General features: G+C 37.0%; 1 protein-coding gene across 1 annotated transcript in view; it reads right to left on the reverse strand.

Annotated features, from left to right (window-relative positions):
• Window positions 1-15,212, reverse strand: part of LOC309415268 (A disintegrin and metalloproteinase with thrombospondin motifs 6-like) — a gene marked incomplete at both ends in the record, with an annotated part of 195,173 nt that overhangs the window by 57,212 nt on the left and 122,749 nt on the right. Inside the window, 2 exons of the mRNA XM_082012736.1 lie at window positions 108-253; window positions 6,282-6,389. Coding sequence (XP_081868862.1) covers window positions 108-253; window positions 6,282-6,389 — 254 coding nt within the window. The remainder of the gene's footprint in view (window positions 1-107; window positions 254-6,281; window positions 6,390-15,212) is intronic.

The following is a 15,212-nucleotide window of genomic DNA, read 5'->3' on the forward strand; positions in this document are numbered from 1 at the left end:
TGTTGGCAAACTAGCAAAACATTTTTACAGATAACATGTGAAACCACAGTTTTGAATAATTTCCAAGTGTGTCTTTTTGTTGGCTCCGGCTTACTTTAGCTACTTACGCTGGACTGTCACAGTGTCTTATAGATGAGGAGACTCCTCCCCCGCAGGTCCTGCTGCACTCTCCCCATATTGACCACGAACCCCAGCCCCCATCTATGCTCTGGGGCCAAGTGCCAAAAGGTACGCACTCTCCCTGATAACACCACTGAAAGATTTCACAAAAAAACCCACAAAATTAGCTTCCAGGCTGGCAGAGTTATCAGGACAGAAAAATGTAAGGGTCAGGCAATGACAGTTATAGGCATTAGCATTCTCTGTATAGATAAGACGACTAATATTTTACTTTTTCTAGCCATGTTTAGACATTGGTGAGGAGGCATGTGATTTGTTAATTGTCTTCACTAAGTCCTGAATTATAGGTCCCTAACACACACCATAAGTTAAAGCAAGCTTAAAATAAAGATTTTCTTTTTTCTTCATACATCCTCCTTAATGTTTCACATTAAAGGAATTGCAAATAGCTTAGTCTTTTAAACACTAAGATGCATTTCTAAGATTAGTTTAGTAAAACATCCTCCACTTAGGATTCAATATAGGGGCTTCATTATGCAAAATATGATATTATTTTTAAGAAAATATTCCCTTATATTTTAAAAAATAAAATATGGACTAGGTTACAATGGAAGAAGAATTTGTTGCAGTACTTCATTATACTAATGCTACAGACATAATAACAGTAGTGCCAAGGCAGTAGACATGGTACAGAAAATCACTATATAATAGTGACTGGCCTAGTGAACTGGGTTCAGGGACAGAATGAAAGGTGTAATTTATTCATGCAAACACTGAACCTTTGCAATATTGTTACTTACATTGGACATACAAAATGACAGACAATTCACACAATGGGTAATTATTAAAATAAGTTTATCATTTCCTTAGTCAAAAACCTTTTTTAAGCCATTCAGAAATAATCCTGGAGCCCATAGTTTGATTGTCTATTGCATCACTGAGAACCTGGAGTAGCTCAATTAGATAAGCCTTTCTTGCCATTATTGGCTTAGGTGACAGAGCAGAGCATGGCCTCAGGTTTACTGTGGCCTGAATCTGCACATTTCACTTCCAAAAGGTGGACATCTGCTGTTTAACTCCCTTGAACTCCCATAACAGACACAGTATTGACCCTTTCCAAAAAGAAACCAGACAACTTTTATGTCCAAAATCAGTCATATGAATTTGACAAAAAGCACTGAGACATACACAGAACACATGGACAGATAGACATATCCCTGTCCACCCATAAGCACGACTGGAAGACTCAGTGTTGACTTTATACTAATTGATACAGCAAAGCCAAGTTTTCTCTTTTCCCGAGTCCTAAGGCTCACCTCAGTCCCAACAATGTGGGACATATGTAAACAAGTAAATGCAGCCACTTACAATGACCTGAATTACTCTGGATTTTTATGAAAGAAACTGAAAAGAGAATTTAATCTGCAGTCATTATTCAGAAAAAAAAAGAATTAATAGGAGTTTGATATGAACAAGGATTGTACAGTATGTTAGTCAAAGAAAATGACTAAAATCCTTAACTTTTCATTAGAAATTTAATTTTTAATAAAAAGGTACTTCTAGACTGTCAAACATGTCAGAGTCTACGTACGAAGCTCTCAAGAATGTACATTAAAACAATGAATAATAAAATGTGTAGCTTATCATGAGCAAATGTACCTAGATAAAAAGTAGTTTTGCATATGAACGCATGCAATCATTTAACATTAATATAAGTGAAACCTGTAACATTATTTTTCTAGCCACATTCATACTTGTTTCTTATCTCAAAACATTTTTATCCTTTTTTTTCTCTGTAAGTGCTGTACCTGTTTTAAAACAGCTGTTAGAATCCAGCACATTTCTGTTTATAAACCTCATCCTCTATCAGTTAGAGAAACAAAAAAACCAGTATTCATGTGTCTACAGAAAACATACAAAGCAGACTATTTTAAATCTCAAGATCAATCTCAATGCTCCATCCCTGGAAACATGCAGGCCAGGTTGGACAGGCCTCTGAGCAACCTGATCTAGTTGAAGGTTTCCCTGCTCATTGAAGGGGGATTGGACTAGATGACCTTAAAGGTCCCTTCCAACCCAAAGATTCTATGATCAAAATGCATTGTGACCAGTGCGGATAACACACTGATGTTTTAGCTATTGCTGAACATTGTTTGCACAGCATCAAGGCTGAGCTGCCAGCCAGGGTCAACCCACCACACTCTTTTTCAGAAAAAAACCAAGGACACAAGATTTTATAGAGTTGTACTGTGGAAAGGAAGGTTTATCCTTCTTGCAGTTCTAAATTTACAACTTGGAGGTTTATGACAATAAGCAGGCATCTGTCAGAGGAACGTACCCTTCATATGGAGCTTCTCTTAAATCCAGACCATCAGTGAATATCTGCATAACACATAATGCAGTCTGTATAGTGAACTCAAATATTTTTAGCTAGTATAGATATAACCACATGGCACAGTGTTTTGCAATGCCTCTAATCATAGAATCATAGAATCATTAAGGTTGGAAAAGACCTCTAAGATCATCAAGTCCAACTGTCAACCCAACACCACCATGCCCACTAAACCATGTCCCGAAGTGCAGAATGAAGTATTTATGTGAATTACACATGAAGGATTAAATTGCAGCATTCTATTAAAAAGGCCACAGGAGTACATGATCAGGTATCTAATGCTAAAGTCAAAAGCTAGAAATTAAAATGCTTCTAAGAGTAAAAATGTATGCTAATAATTTAATTTAAAATACATTATAAATATTACAAACATGTCAAAATCAATGTTAATAAATGAAAGACACTCAGAGTTAAAGTTAAACCCCCAAACTCTATCACATTATAACTGTATACAATAGGCAGGTTGTCCTGGTTTCGGCTGGGAGAGAGTTAATTTTCTTCCTGATAGCTGGTATAGTGCTGTGTTTTGGATTTGGAATGAAAATAATGTTGATAACATACTGATGTTTTTAGTTGTTGCTAAGCAGTCAAGGACTGTCCAGCTTATCACAGAATCACAGAATCACTAAGGTTGGAAAGGACCTTCAAGATCATCAAGTCCAACCATTAAACCAACAATGCTCTGGCCTGCCAGAGAGAAGGCTGGGGGTGCACAGGAAGCTGGGAGGGGACACAGCCAGGGCAGCTGACCCAAACTAGCCAAAGAGATATTCCATACCATACGATGTCATGCTCAGTATATAAACTGTGGGAGTCGGCCGGGGAGATGCTGTGGCTCGGGAACTAACTGGGCATCAGTCAGCGGGTGGCGAGCGGGTGCTGTGCATCACTTGTTTTGTATATCCTCTTACCATTATTATTGTTCTTCCCCCCCCCCCATTAAACTGTCTGTATCTCAATCCACAAGTTCTACCCTTTTTCTTTTCCAATTCTCTCCCTCGTCTGGCTGTGGGTGTGGGGGATGGTGAGTGAATTGCTGTGGGGTTGTTTTAGTTACCTGCTGGGTTAAACCACAACACAGGTGCATTTCACCTGCCTTATTTTTCCAAAGCTGTATAAAATCCCTGTGCTCTGTAATTTCCTCTGTCATCCAAACATTTCTTTCTTCCACATTCCCATATTCCCTTGTAAAAACTCCTTAAATGCTGTTTTTTCTTCTCTATTGAAGTTAAATCTGAGGACTTACTGCTCACTTTGGCGTCTCTCTCTAATTTTCTAGTCAAAATTTATCTTTCACCAGAGGCCAGTGATGAATAGAATCTCTGTCAGGGTAATTCAAAATGACCAATGTCTTCATTATTTCTAATGGGACTACAGAAATATGCTTCCTCCATGAATTATAGCAACACCATCTGCTATAATGAGATAAGGACTACTGAGTAACCAGCATATGAAGAAACAAGAGGAGGTGACAGCTATTTTAAAAGAACAACCCTTCATGAAAGATTTAGAACTGAAATGTTAATTCCTCTCTCCCACTGAAGAAACAACTTTCAATTAGTTTAATTAGAAGGACAGTGGTGATGCTTTTGAATACATATAAAACGTGCACAAAATTTTAACCCTGTGACAATGTGAGCATTCTGGGATTTTTCTTCTACAGACCATTAACAATAAAACAAAATATGACATTGTAGCACATTTGAGATCGCTTTGGATATGAATTTTAGCTGTTTAACAGAACTATGATTTACAACAGTATGCATTTAGAAAAGTCATACAGCCAATACTGTAATAGTGAGGAAAATCAATTTCACTTTTCACAGGGAAAAAAAGAAGATTAATTCAATTAAGGTTGCCACCTCATCTTTAACAATGAATTTTCAACCAGTGCTTCTACAATTATTTTGCAAGGAAACTTAATGTCCAGTAATAACTTGGATTTAGATCATCACACAATCCAGCTATTTAAACTGTGCTTTCAGCACACTGTATTTTCACTTTTTGCACATTTTTCCCTCATTTAAATCCCTAGCATAGGTCTATACAATGATGTTAGAAAAGGTTACTTTTTTTATTACTTTAAATTCAAAGACAAAAATTAACATTCCTATCAGTTTTGTCTTTTTGTTTTATATGCACTATTTTCTCATCAGAGTATTTTAAAATCTGTTAGTTTACCTTCACAAACACATTTCTGGGTATACATGACCAGAGAGAAGCTTCATGTATATATAAAATTATTATTACAACATTAGGAAAAAGTGTACCTTTTTAAACCCAGATGATATGTAAAACCCTTCACCAAAGCATGAACATGTTAAAGCTTCAGAACAGAATAGATGTACAAGTTCTGTCAGTAGCAAAACCCCACTCTATTCTCTTTCCCTGTATGCAGAAAACAGCTGAGTAACCTTTATGGAAAACAGTCTAAAAAACTTCAGGCGTAGGCAGACATCTACTGTGGAAAATCTCAACCCAAATATTTAAAGTTTGGCAGGTTTATAAAAGCAATTAAAAGAAGGTTTTATAAAAGAGTGTTAGGAAATTTTAATTGTAGAAATCCCTCCCAACTCTGCCAATAAGACATTAATGCACACTGCATCAAATTTTGCTTTGAGTTAATAGTTACACCAAATTTACATCAGTGTAACTAAAAGCAGAAATTGACCCTCCAAAGATGATAAAGTACTCTGGGATCTTGTTAGACATTTAGAGCAGAGAATGTTATTTATTATATATTTGGACAGAGCCCCGCAAAATAGGGCCTAATTTGGTTGAAGGCCTTTAGGTGTGACTGCAATATAAATGTAGTAGTATTAGTAGTAGTACTAGTACTAGTAGTAGTAGTAATAATAATATGTTATAGAATTGTAACCTATTATTTTCTCCTTAGTGTGTGGTGAATTTAATTAATTTTATCCTGTAAATTATTAAAATATTTTTCTCTCCTCTTTAAGATCTGTATATATTTTGCCTTGTAATTGAGAAACACTCTTACTATTCTTCTTAATCTAAAACTCATTTTCAGAACTTTGTCTGAAACTACTGATACATACAGTCAATGTTTTAAAATCAAAATTCAAGACAAAATTCAGACAGATACAGTAGGACTAGGCTTATCTATTGCAACACTGACTTTCTGTACTTTTCTGTTAGGTAGGAAAGTTTATCAGACTGCATAGCAAAATCCTTTCAAGCTAAACAGTTATGCAAGTATAACTGAATATTAAAGGAATAATTCAAAGTCAAAATAGAATGGTCACTGGGAAATATGGGCTTTTAGAAAATCCATTTATTAAGGCAACTTTTTTTCTATATGCTTGTATGATTCAGCTTATATCTGAAGGAATAAAATTTTCTTATCTTCTGTACAAAATAACAGAGTTCAGGCTCTAGATCTATGTCACACATTTTCAGAGTCCATAACAGACCTAGAGTTTAACAGTCCTTTATGGAAGAGTGCTATAAAATTTAATAAAGATAAAACTAATAGAGTTTTTACAGAAATTACTCAAAAAATATACAGAGAGTATGTAACAGGATATTTTTGATCCAGACTACAGAATTTTATAGCAAGGATAAATGTTTTATTAAATTACATACATAAAATAATTGTAAAATAAATTCTGTAGGACACTCCCATTAGGATGCAAATTTATTCTGAACTAATAACTCACTTTTTGAACTCCTATAGTTGCTCATAATGACTTTAATCTTCTAGTTCTTTCTTCCTGTAGTCTTCAAACAATAAATTATTTGTACTCACCCCCTTTTCAATGCTCCCTGTTTGGCAAAGAGTACCTTCAGCTGCTGGAATGCTGTTGGTAACACAGCGGTTACTTTTGCTGAGGCACCAGAGCTCTCTACACACTTCCTAGGAATGAAGGCAGAAGTAAGTTGATCAGAATAATGGCCTAAAATTGTTTCCAGTCCTCATACACACACATATACACAAATTTGTTTTGAACAAAGACTATAAGAATTGATATGGAGAGATAAATCTGTAGATGGTTGTGAAATACTCTGGAGCAATTTAAAGGCACCATATTTTACCTAAGAATATTCTGAAAAAAAATCTGGAAGCATCAAATTGTAGACTACAAGAATGTGTTTTTCACACCTGTCATGCAAGTAATGCTTTATAGTGTTTTTTTTCTTGATTACTGCTAATACTGGGCTTAGTATATTTTAGTGTTGTTGTAAAAGAAGTCTTCAGATGTGCTGTAGTATCTCCATTACTGTCGTTATCTGCCTCAAAATTCCATGGTAAAAGATTACTATTATTTTTGAAATATGAAACAGCAACATTTATTTTTGTTTCTTTTATTTTAAACCAAAATATTTCTGAGCTCAGACTACTTGCAATTATCTTCTGTAACACATGCTAAAACAGTGCATGTGTATTTAGTACTAATTGAGCTACGTACTAAAATATTTCCTTTAGGCTTTTTAGATTTGTGGATGATATTTCATAAATGATTTATCCTATCCTATTTCCCTACATTGTCAGCGTTAAACACACACTTTTTTTTTTTCAAATAATGTTTTTTCCTACAATATTTTCTCACTTGGTTTTGCACATTTACTCATTTAAATTAAGCCAGTTCTGTTGACATTAGAGATTCATTGTTAAAACTATCCAAGGGTTGAAATTCATAATATGGGTGTGATACAAAGTTTGGAAATCTTCGTAGTAATTTCAGTTGCCTGTGGATTGGACTATGTATGCAGAATGGAATCAGAAGTGGTTTGCTTTTATAGTAACTGACTGACTTACATGATAATATTTGTATTACTTTGTGATCTGTGTAAGAGTTCACAAACTGCTTATAGGTATTTTCTATTTTTATTTTTGAAAATTGGAAAGATACTCAGATTTTTAAAATGATCTTATGATAGTCATTATTATTGCATTTTATTTAACAGCTGCTTGGAATCATACCCTACAAATAGTACAGATTCTATGGTTGAACCTTGGTACAAAGAGCAAAAAGGAAAAGACAGTGTGAGTAAATAAAAGTTATTAGGTCCTGCCCCCCCCAATCATTATTTCTCTGAGGAAATGAATGAATATCTGGCACCTATGCTATCCTTTCTATACATCTTAACAGGAACCACTGTTAAGTTTTACCCTAAGATTCATGTTTCTTGCATTGTACTGCATATAGAAATGGATTTATTTATACATTATTCACTAGCAGCTGCAGTAACAGTTCAAGAGTACAAGCTTTTCTTGAATAATGCAAAATTCTTTTCCAAGTTAAAATCAGCTGGTGCCATTCTTGCAGGATTGATATATACAGTGTATTTAGTTTCACGATTGGTAGAAGCAAGATATCTTTTTAAAAATCCATTAAAAACATACCATATTAGAACGGTCTGGAATGACTACTGATGATTTATGGAGTTTCCATCCGATTTCTGACAATTAGGCCTAAGCTATTTCATTATACTGTTATGCACCAACTCCCATTCGGTGGATGGCTCTATGAAAACTTGAGCAAGTTGTGGAATAAATTTACATTCTTGAGCCTAAATATAACAACTTGTAAAAGCATACCTGCAGTAGACTATCTTACCTTTTAAATTAGAATTTTTCGTTGAAGAAATGCAAACTATAAATATTTACTTACTTAAATCTCGGAATAAAACACTTGCTTTTGCCACTCAGCTGTTAACATTTTCAGATTAAGATACACATTCACAAATAAACATATGGTTTAAAATACCAAATAGAACAGGGAAAGCACAGAAGATACATCACAAAGGCTCTTGAAAATTCTCTTTAAATAGATTACAAATATCACAACCATTAAGTTGTTAAAATTCAACACTAAATCAAATGCACATCAAAATCAGCCATGAATCCAAACTTCAATACAGTACTGATTTTAAAGTGAAAACCTAAAATTGGTTCCTTTCAGAAACATTATGAAGTGCTGCTATCATAATCCTGCCTTATATACTTTTTCATCTAATTTACTTGCGCATTTTGTTGAGCAAAATTAGTCTAATTTATTTGCTTATGTTACATGTGTGGTTTATATTGTAAAATTGTAATTAAAAGATGGGAAAAAAAAGCCTGGGCTGCAGTGATCATGCAACGGATGCAAAGAATAATAAGGGCTTCTACAGGTATGTCAGCCAGAAGAGGAAGGTCAAAGAAAGCGTATGCCCCTTGATGAGCAAGACTGGCAAACTGGTAAAAATGGATGAGGAGAAGGCTGAGGTACTCAACGACTTCTTTGCCTCAGTCTTCACTGGCAGCCTCTCTTCCCACACCTCTCAAGGGGATGAACCTCAAGGCAAGGACTGGGCGAGTAAGGTCCCTCGCACTGTAAGAGCAGATCAGGTTTGAGACCACCTGAGGAACCTGAACCTACATAAGTCTATGTGACTTCACAAGATGCATCCCAGAGTCCCAAGGGAAATGGCTGATGTAGTTGCCAAGACACTCTCCATGACATTTGAAAAATCATAGCAGTCAGTTGAAGTCCCTGGAGACTGGAAAAAGGGAAATATTTTTAAATTTTAATTTTAAAAGCCATTTTTAAAAAGGGTAGAAAAGAGGACCCTGGGAACTACCGACCTGTCTGTCTCACCTCTGTGCCTGGGAAGATCATGGAGCAGATCCTCCTAGAAGCTATGTTAAGGCACATGGAGGACAGGGAGGTGATTTGAGACAGCCAGCACGGCTTCACCAAGGGCAAGTCCTGCCTGACCAACCTAGTGGCCTTTTATGATGGAGTGACCACATCAGTGGACAAGGGAAGAGCTACCCATGTCGTCTATCTGGACTTCTGCAAGGCCTTTGACGCAGTCCCCCACAACATCCATCTCTCTGAATTGGAGAGATATGGATTTGATGAGTGGACTGTTGGATGGATGAGGAATTGGTTGGATGGTTGCATCCAGAGGGTAGTGGTCAACGGCTCAATGTCCAGATGGAGATTGGTGATGAGTGGTGTCCCTCAGGGGTCCGTACTGGGACCAGTACTCTTTAATATCTTCATCAGTGACATAGTGGGACCGAGTGCACCCTCAGCAAGTTTGCAGACAACACCAGAGTGGTGTGGTTGACACGGCTGAGGGACGGGATGCCATCCAGAGGGACCTCGACAAGCTCGAGGAATGGGCCTGTGTGAACCTCATGATGTTCCACAAGGCCAAGTGCAGGGTCCTGCACCTGGGTCGGGGCAACCCCCAGTATCAATACAGGCTTGGGGATGAAGACATTGAGAGCAGCCCTGCCAAGAATGACTTGGGGGTACTGGTGGATGAAAAGCTGGACATGAGGAGGCAGGGTGCCCTCGCAGCCCAGAAGGCCAACCGTATCCTGGGCTGCATCCAAAGCAGCGTGGCCAGCAAGTTGAGGGAGGTGATTCTGCCCCTCTGCTCTGGTCTCACCCCACCTGGAGTACTGAGTCCAGCTCTGGAGCCCTCAGCACAGGAAAGACATGGACCTTCTGAAGCGGGTCCAGAGGAGGGCCACAAAAACGATCAGAGGGATGGAACACCTCTCCTATGAGGACAGACTGAGAGAGTTGGGGTTGTTCAGCCTGGAGAAGAGAAGGCTCCGGGGAGACCTTATTGCAGCCTTCCAGTATTTAAAGGGGACTTATAAGAAAGATGGGGACAGACTTTTTAGCAGGGCCTGTAGTATAGGACGAGGGGTAATGGTTTTAAACTAAAAGAGGGTAGATTTCAACTAGATATAAGGAAGAAATTTTTCACAATGAGAGTGTAAAAACACTGGCACGGGTTGCCCAGAGAGGTGGTAGATGCCCCATCCCTGCAAACATTCAAGGTCAGGTTGGACGGGGCTCTGAGCAACCTGATCTAGTTGAAGATGTCCCTCTCCACTGCAGGGGGCGTTGGACTAGATGACCTTTAAAGGTCCCTTCCCACCCAAAGATTCTATGATTCTATGAAAAGTGTCAGACTGTGACAATTCTACTTCTGACTCTGTGCTTATTTTGCATCTGATCAAGTTCAAATGTTTAAATCAGTAGCTGTTTAAAGCAATAGATTTTGTGAAGTTTGGTTCAGTGTTCTGAAAACCCAAAAATTCAACTGCATTAAGAAACAAAGATTTCAACCATCATAAATATAGACAGAAGAAAAACATCCGATCTGGATAACAGTCTGGAATTTGAAAGCATCTATATTTCAGGGTGATTTGAATCCAGAATTCTGGTTTGTGCTCCAGGGTTTACTTGCAGAATTTCACTTTTGTTATGGCTACACAAGTACACCATCTATATATTAACATAAAAGGGGAAGTAATAATTAAAACATGTATTTCATTGCCAGGCTAACATATCCACAAATGAGAGTATTTAATAATTTCCTTCCAATAGGAAATGAATTCTTTTTGTATACTCAGGCTTCTTTGTGGCACTAGACTCCTCCAAATTCACTGAACTAATATCTCTTAGACATTGTAATTCCAAACTGATAATCAGCTGAACTGTGTGGATTAATCGCTACAGCACTCCAAAACTATTTTAGTCATTCATCTGTTTGCAGGATGATTCTATGCATGTCAGCTCACCTCCCTACTCCATAAAATGAAAAAAATAGTTTCCTTCTTCCTAAATTGCTTTGGGAGATAGAATGAAAAGCACTACATCAAAACTAGATATTATTACTGACATAGTCTGGTAGTCCTTATTCAGACCTTATTTTCAGCATAAGCTTTTCTCAGTAAATCCATAAAGACAAAATGAAAGTAATGTAAAATTACTATGGGCTGTATCATACTATTGATATTTGAGCAAAAACCTCTGCTTAAATCAGAAAGGAGTTCTGTCTGAGACAGACATACAATATCCCAAAATCAACAGAATATTTCCTTATGGAAAACTATGTGAAACACAATGTGTCAATTTGTAGAAATAAGTTATATTAAAAACAATAAATGAAAGAATGTATTTTTGTAATTTCTTTTAAACATAGCCGCACTTCTTGAAAATTGTTTGTTGCTTTGCATTTAAAAGAGTAGAATTTGAAGTAAATTCTCCATCAGCCTTTACATGAAATGAAAAATAACATTAATAGTCATTTGAAAACAAATAAGATATCTAAAAATAAGTGGAAAATCCATCTCTGCTCTTATTTCATTAAATGAAAATGGAATTATACCAGGTACTACTATGGCTATGGCTTCTTTATTTTCAGCTGATTTTGGAAAGTTAACAGATAAATTCATCTAAGGCGCATAAAGCTTTCTGTTCTCCAGCTCAGCCCTATACCTGGTACTACCTTAGTTTCATAGCTATTGATTTGAGATATTTCCTTATTACCACTATCCTAGCAGTAATATCTCTAAGCAGCTGTTTTTAATAAGCCAGCCTTAAAAACACATGAGGTAAAAAGGAAAGGCCAGGCCAAAAATCACTAGTAGAAAGTATACTATTTAATTTGAAAGCAGACAAGGGAAAGTGTTTTAAAAATCCAGGAAAGAAAAACTGAAGCTGAGGCCTTTCACAAGATCAAGACAAGATAGATGACAACCTGTAACAGTGTATCTTAGAGCTCCATAACTTCAGTTTGGAATTCGGTTGCTTGTATTTGCAGTAAATTAAACAAAGCTGAACCCATCTAGAGAAAAAAACAGCAAATCAAATTATCTTCCTTTTGCCTAAGTGTTATCAATGATGGAGCCTCTTTCTGTTGTGTCATGCAGAGTTACACATAGACATTTCAAATTATGTAACAACTAAGCATCCTATATCATAATCATCAGAAATGGTAAAAATACAGCAGAATGAAAACTGGGTAATATGAGCAAAGGTCAAATTGCTGTGCTGTTCTTAATGTTTTCAAACTAATGAAAGCCTCCAAAAAAAGTTAGCAGTTTGACCCATAATAAAAAAACAAAGGGAAATACATTCACAATGCATATTAAACTATGATAATTTGGGAATTTCCTTTTTGTTTTTCATAAAATTTTAAAATGTTAATTAGGATTTTATGTTACTTCAGCATGTTTCATCTATAATATGCTGCACCTCTCGATGAGCATTTGCTAAAATAGAGCATAAAAATAACTAGCTTGAATTGTAACTTACAATTTCAATCTGAAGAAAACCTAGAGTATTTTCAGCCTCATTGCTGAAATACTGATGGCAACACAATTAAAACTAGAAGGCTGACTATAATTATGGGTGAACTTCAGAAGGTTCAAAAGTTTAGTTCAGATAAGCACCCAAAAGTAACCGTTTTAGTGCTCCATTACCAAATGCTCTTTAAGTCCCATATTAGGAACAACATTACCAGCGTTCTTTCCTAAATATTGGGTGCTTATGTGAACCTTATGAAAACTACAGAAGCCCCACAAGGTCAGTCACCTCCAAGTAGCATCTCCCCTTTCAAACCCATGCAATCTATCCTATCTTTATTCCAACCACATTCCAGTATCTGGAATCTCATTATTGCTTCTACAATCATCTAATGCACTCCTGCTTTGATCACTGGCTTCCCCTTGCACTTTTTAAAACAACTTTCATAAGATCCAGGTACAGTCACGTTATGTCTATGTCTCTTGTGAGAGAGAGAAGGGGAGGGGGTGGGGAGGTTTGGAGACAAGACAGTCCTAGGAAAGAAAAAAGGGGTTGATAGGAACATGTTAAAAAAAAAAAAACCAAACACACAAAAAGGATTTAAAACCACTTTAGGATTCAGAAAGAGGAAAACTGGGATCACCCTTGGCTATACACTTCCTAATCTTACAAAAAAAGGGACCAAAATTCACTTTAAGAATAAAGCTGAAAGCGTTTCAAATGTTCTTAATTACAACACGATCCTTTAAGTCCTTACACAAGAAAATCTCAAAACTTTAATCATTCTAAATGCAAAAGGCCTGCACAATAATGATGAGAGTTTTTGCATTTGACAGGCAAGACCTTATGAAATGAAAAAAAATGGAAAGCTTAATATAAATGACAGAGTATAATACCAGGATCTTCAATTCCTCTCTTTGCCTACACATACATTTAACAACAATTTGTGAGCAACATGATATAAATCAATCTGATCGAACTACTTATGCTCTGCTAACAAACACCAAGTGACTTAACCATGGTATGAAGTATGAAACCAGAGAAAAAAAGTCACTTTTCAGTGAGTTACTAAGTACAGATTCAAATGAATGCACAATCCTAGTCACAGTATAAACGAGTGAGGGAACATAAGGGAACCGGTAGTTCTGGTGCAAAGATACACACGAGTGGCTTCTCTGCCTTTCCTTTTTGAAAAAAACAGCTTCCAGAATCTGCTTCTACCTTCCTATAAAAGCTCTATGTCAAGCTAAATACCTCTATTTAACTGGAGTAAATCACATCAGTGTTTCATCAAAACAATGACAGTTTAATTCACTAACATTAAAATTTGCATCACCTGATTACAAGGGTCAATTGTAATTCAGGCTATTTTGCCTTAATTTTTATTTCTAAGAAATATTGTAGAACTGTTGTGTATAGCAATTTATTTACTCTCCTGGATTTAAGAGTTAGCTGTTCTGTTTCGCTCATTACTAATTCAGTTACGCTATCCTGTCTCTTAACTGGCATGTGGGAAACTAGGAAGCAGTGAAGGTATGACAATTGCATGTCCTCTATTTCTGTAATTGATGCTTTCCCAACAACTTTCTATTAATGGCAATTAACTTTATGGCCACTCCTCATAAATCATTAAAAGCCACTCCTCACAATTCATAAAAAGGACTGTTGTGGTTTAACCCAGCAGGTAGCCAAAACAACCACACAGCCATTCGCTCACCCTCCCAGCCCAGCAGGATGGGGGACAGAACCAAAAAAGAAAAAGGGTAGAACTCATGAGCTGAGATAAAGACAGTTTAATAGGACAGGGAAAACAGAAAGAAGAAGAATAATGATAAAAATAATGATAAAAGAATATACAAAACAAGTGATGCAAAGAACAATTGCTCACCACATGCTGACTGATGCCCAGTTAGTTCCCGAGCTGCGGCCCCTCACCAGCCAACTCCCCCATTTTATATACTGAGCATGGCATCATATGGTATGGAATATCTCTTCGGCTAGTTTGGGTCAGCTGCCCTGGCTGTGTCCTCTCCCACCTTCCCGTGCACCCCCCACCTTCTCGCTTGGCAGGTCAGAGCACAGAAAGCTGAAAAGTCCTTGACTGCTTAGCAACAATTAAAACGATCAGTACATCATCAATATTTTTTCATCCCAATTCCAAAACATAGTCTCATACTAGCTTCTATGAAGAAAATTAACTCTATCTCAGCTGAAACCAGGACAGTATCCACCGCTTATTCAATACCATTTACGTCATGCTCAGGTATCACACTATCCAATACAATGTCATTAACCACTACCCCTGTAAAATGTCTGTAATATGTCCACAAATGTCTATGAAATGTCTACTGAGTTCACTTATTCCATGACTTTGGGCTCCATCTGACATAACACTCTTTTAAGACAGGAGAAAGGACTTGTTAAGCCACCTGGACACTCACAAGTCTATGGGGCCTGATGGGATGCACCCGAGAGTACTGAGAGAGCTGGTGGAGGAGCTTGCCAAGCCACTCTCCATCATTTATCAGCAGTCCTGGTTAACAGGGGAGGTCCCAGAAGACTGGAGGCTTGCCAATGTGACACCCATCTACAAGAAGGGCCGGAAGGAGGATCCGGGGAACTACAGGCCTGTC

Source organism: Phaethon aethereus (assembly GCF_964289735.1).
Source record: "Phaethon aethereus genome assembly, chromosome: W".
NCBI classification, from domain to species: domain Eukaryota; kingdom Metazoa; phylum Chordata; class Aves; order Phaethontiformes; family Phaethontidae; genus Phaethon; species Phaethon aethereus.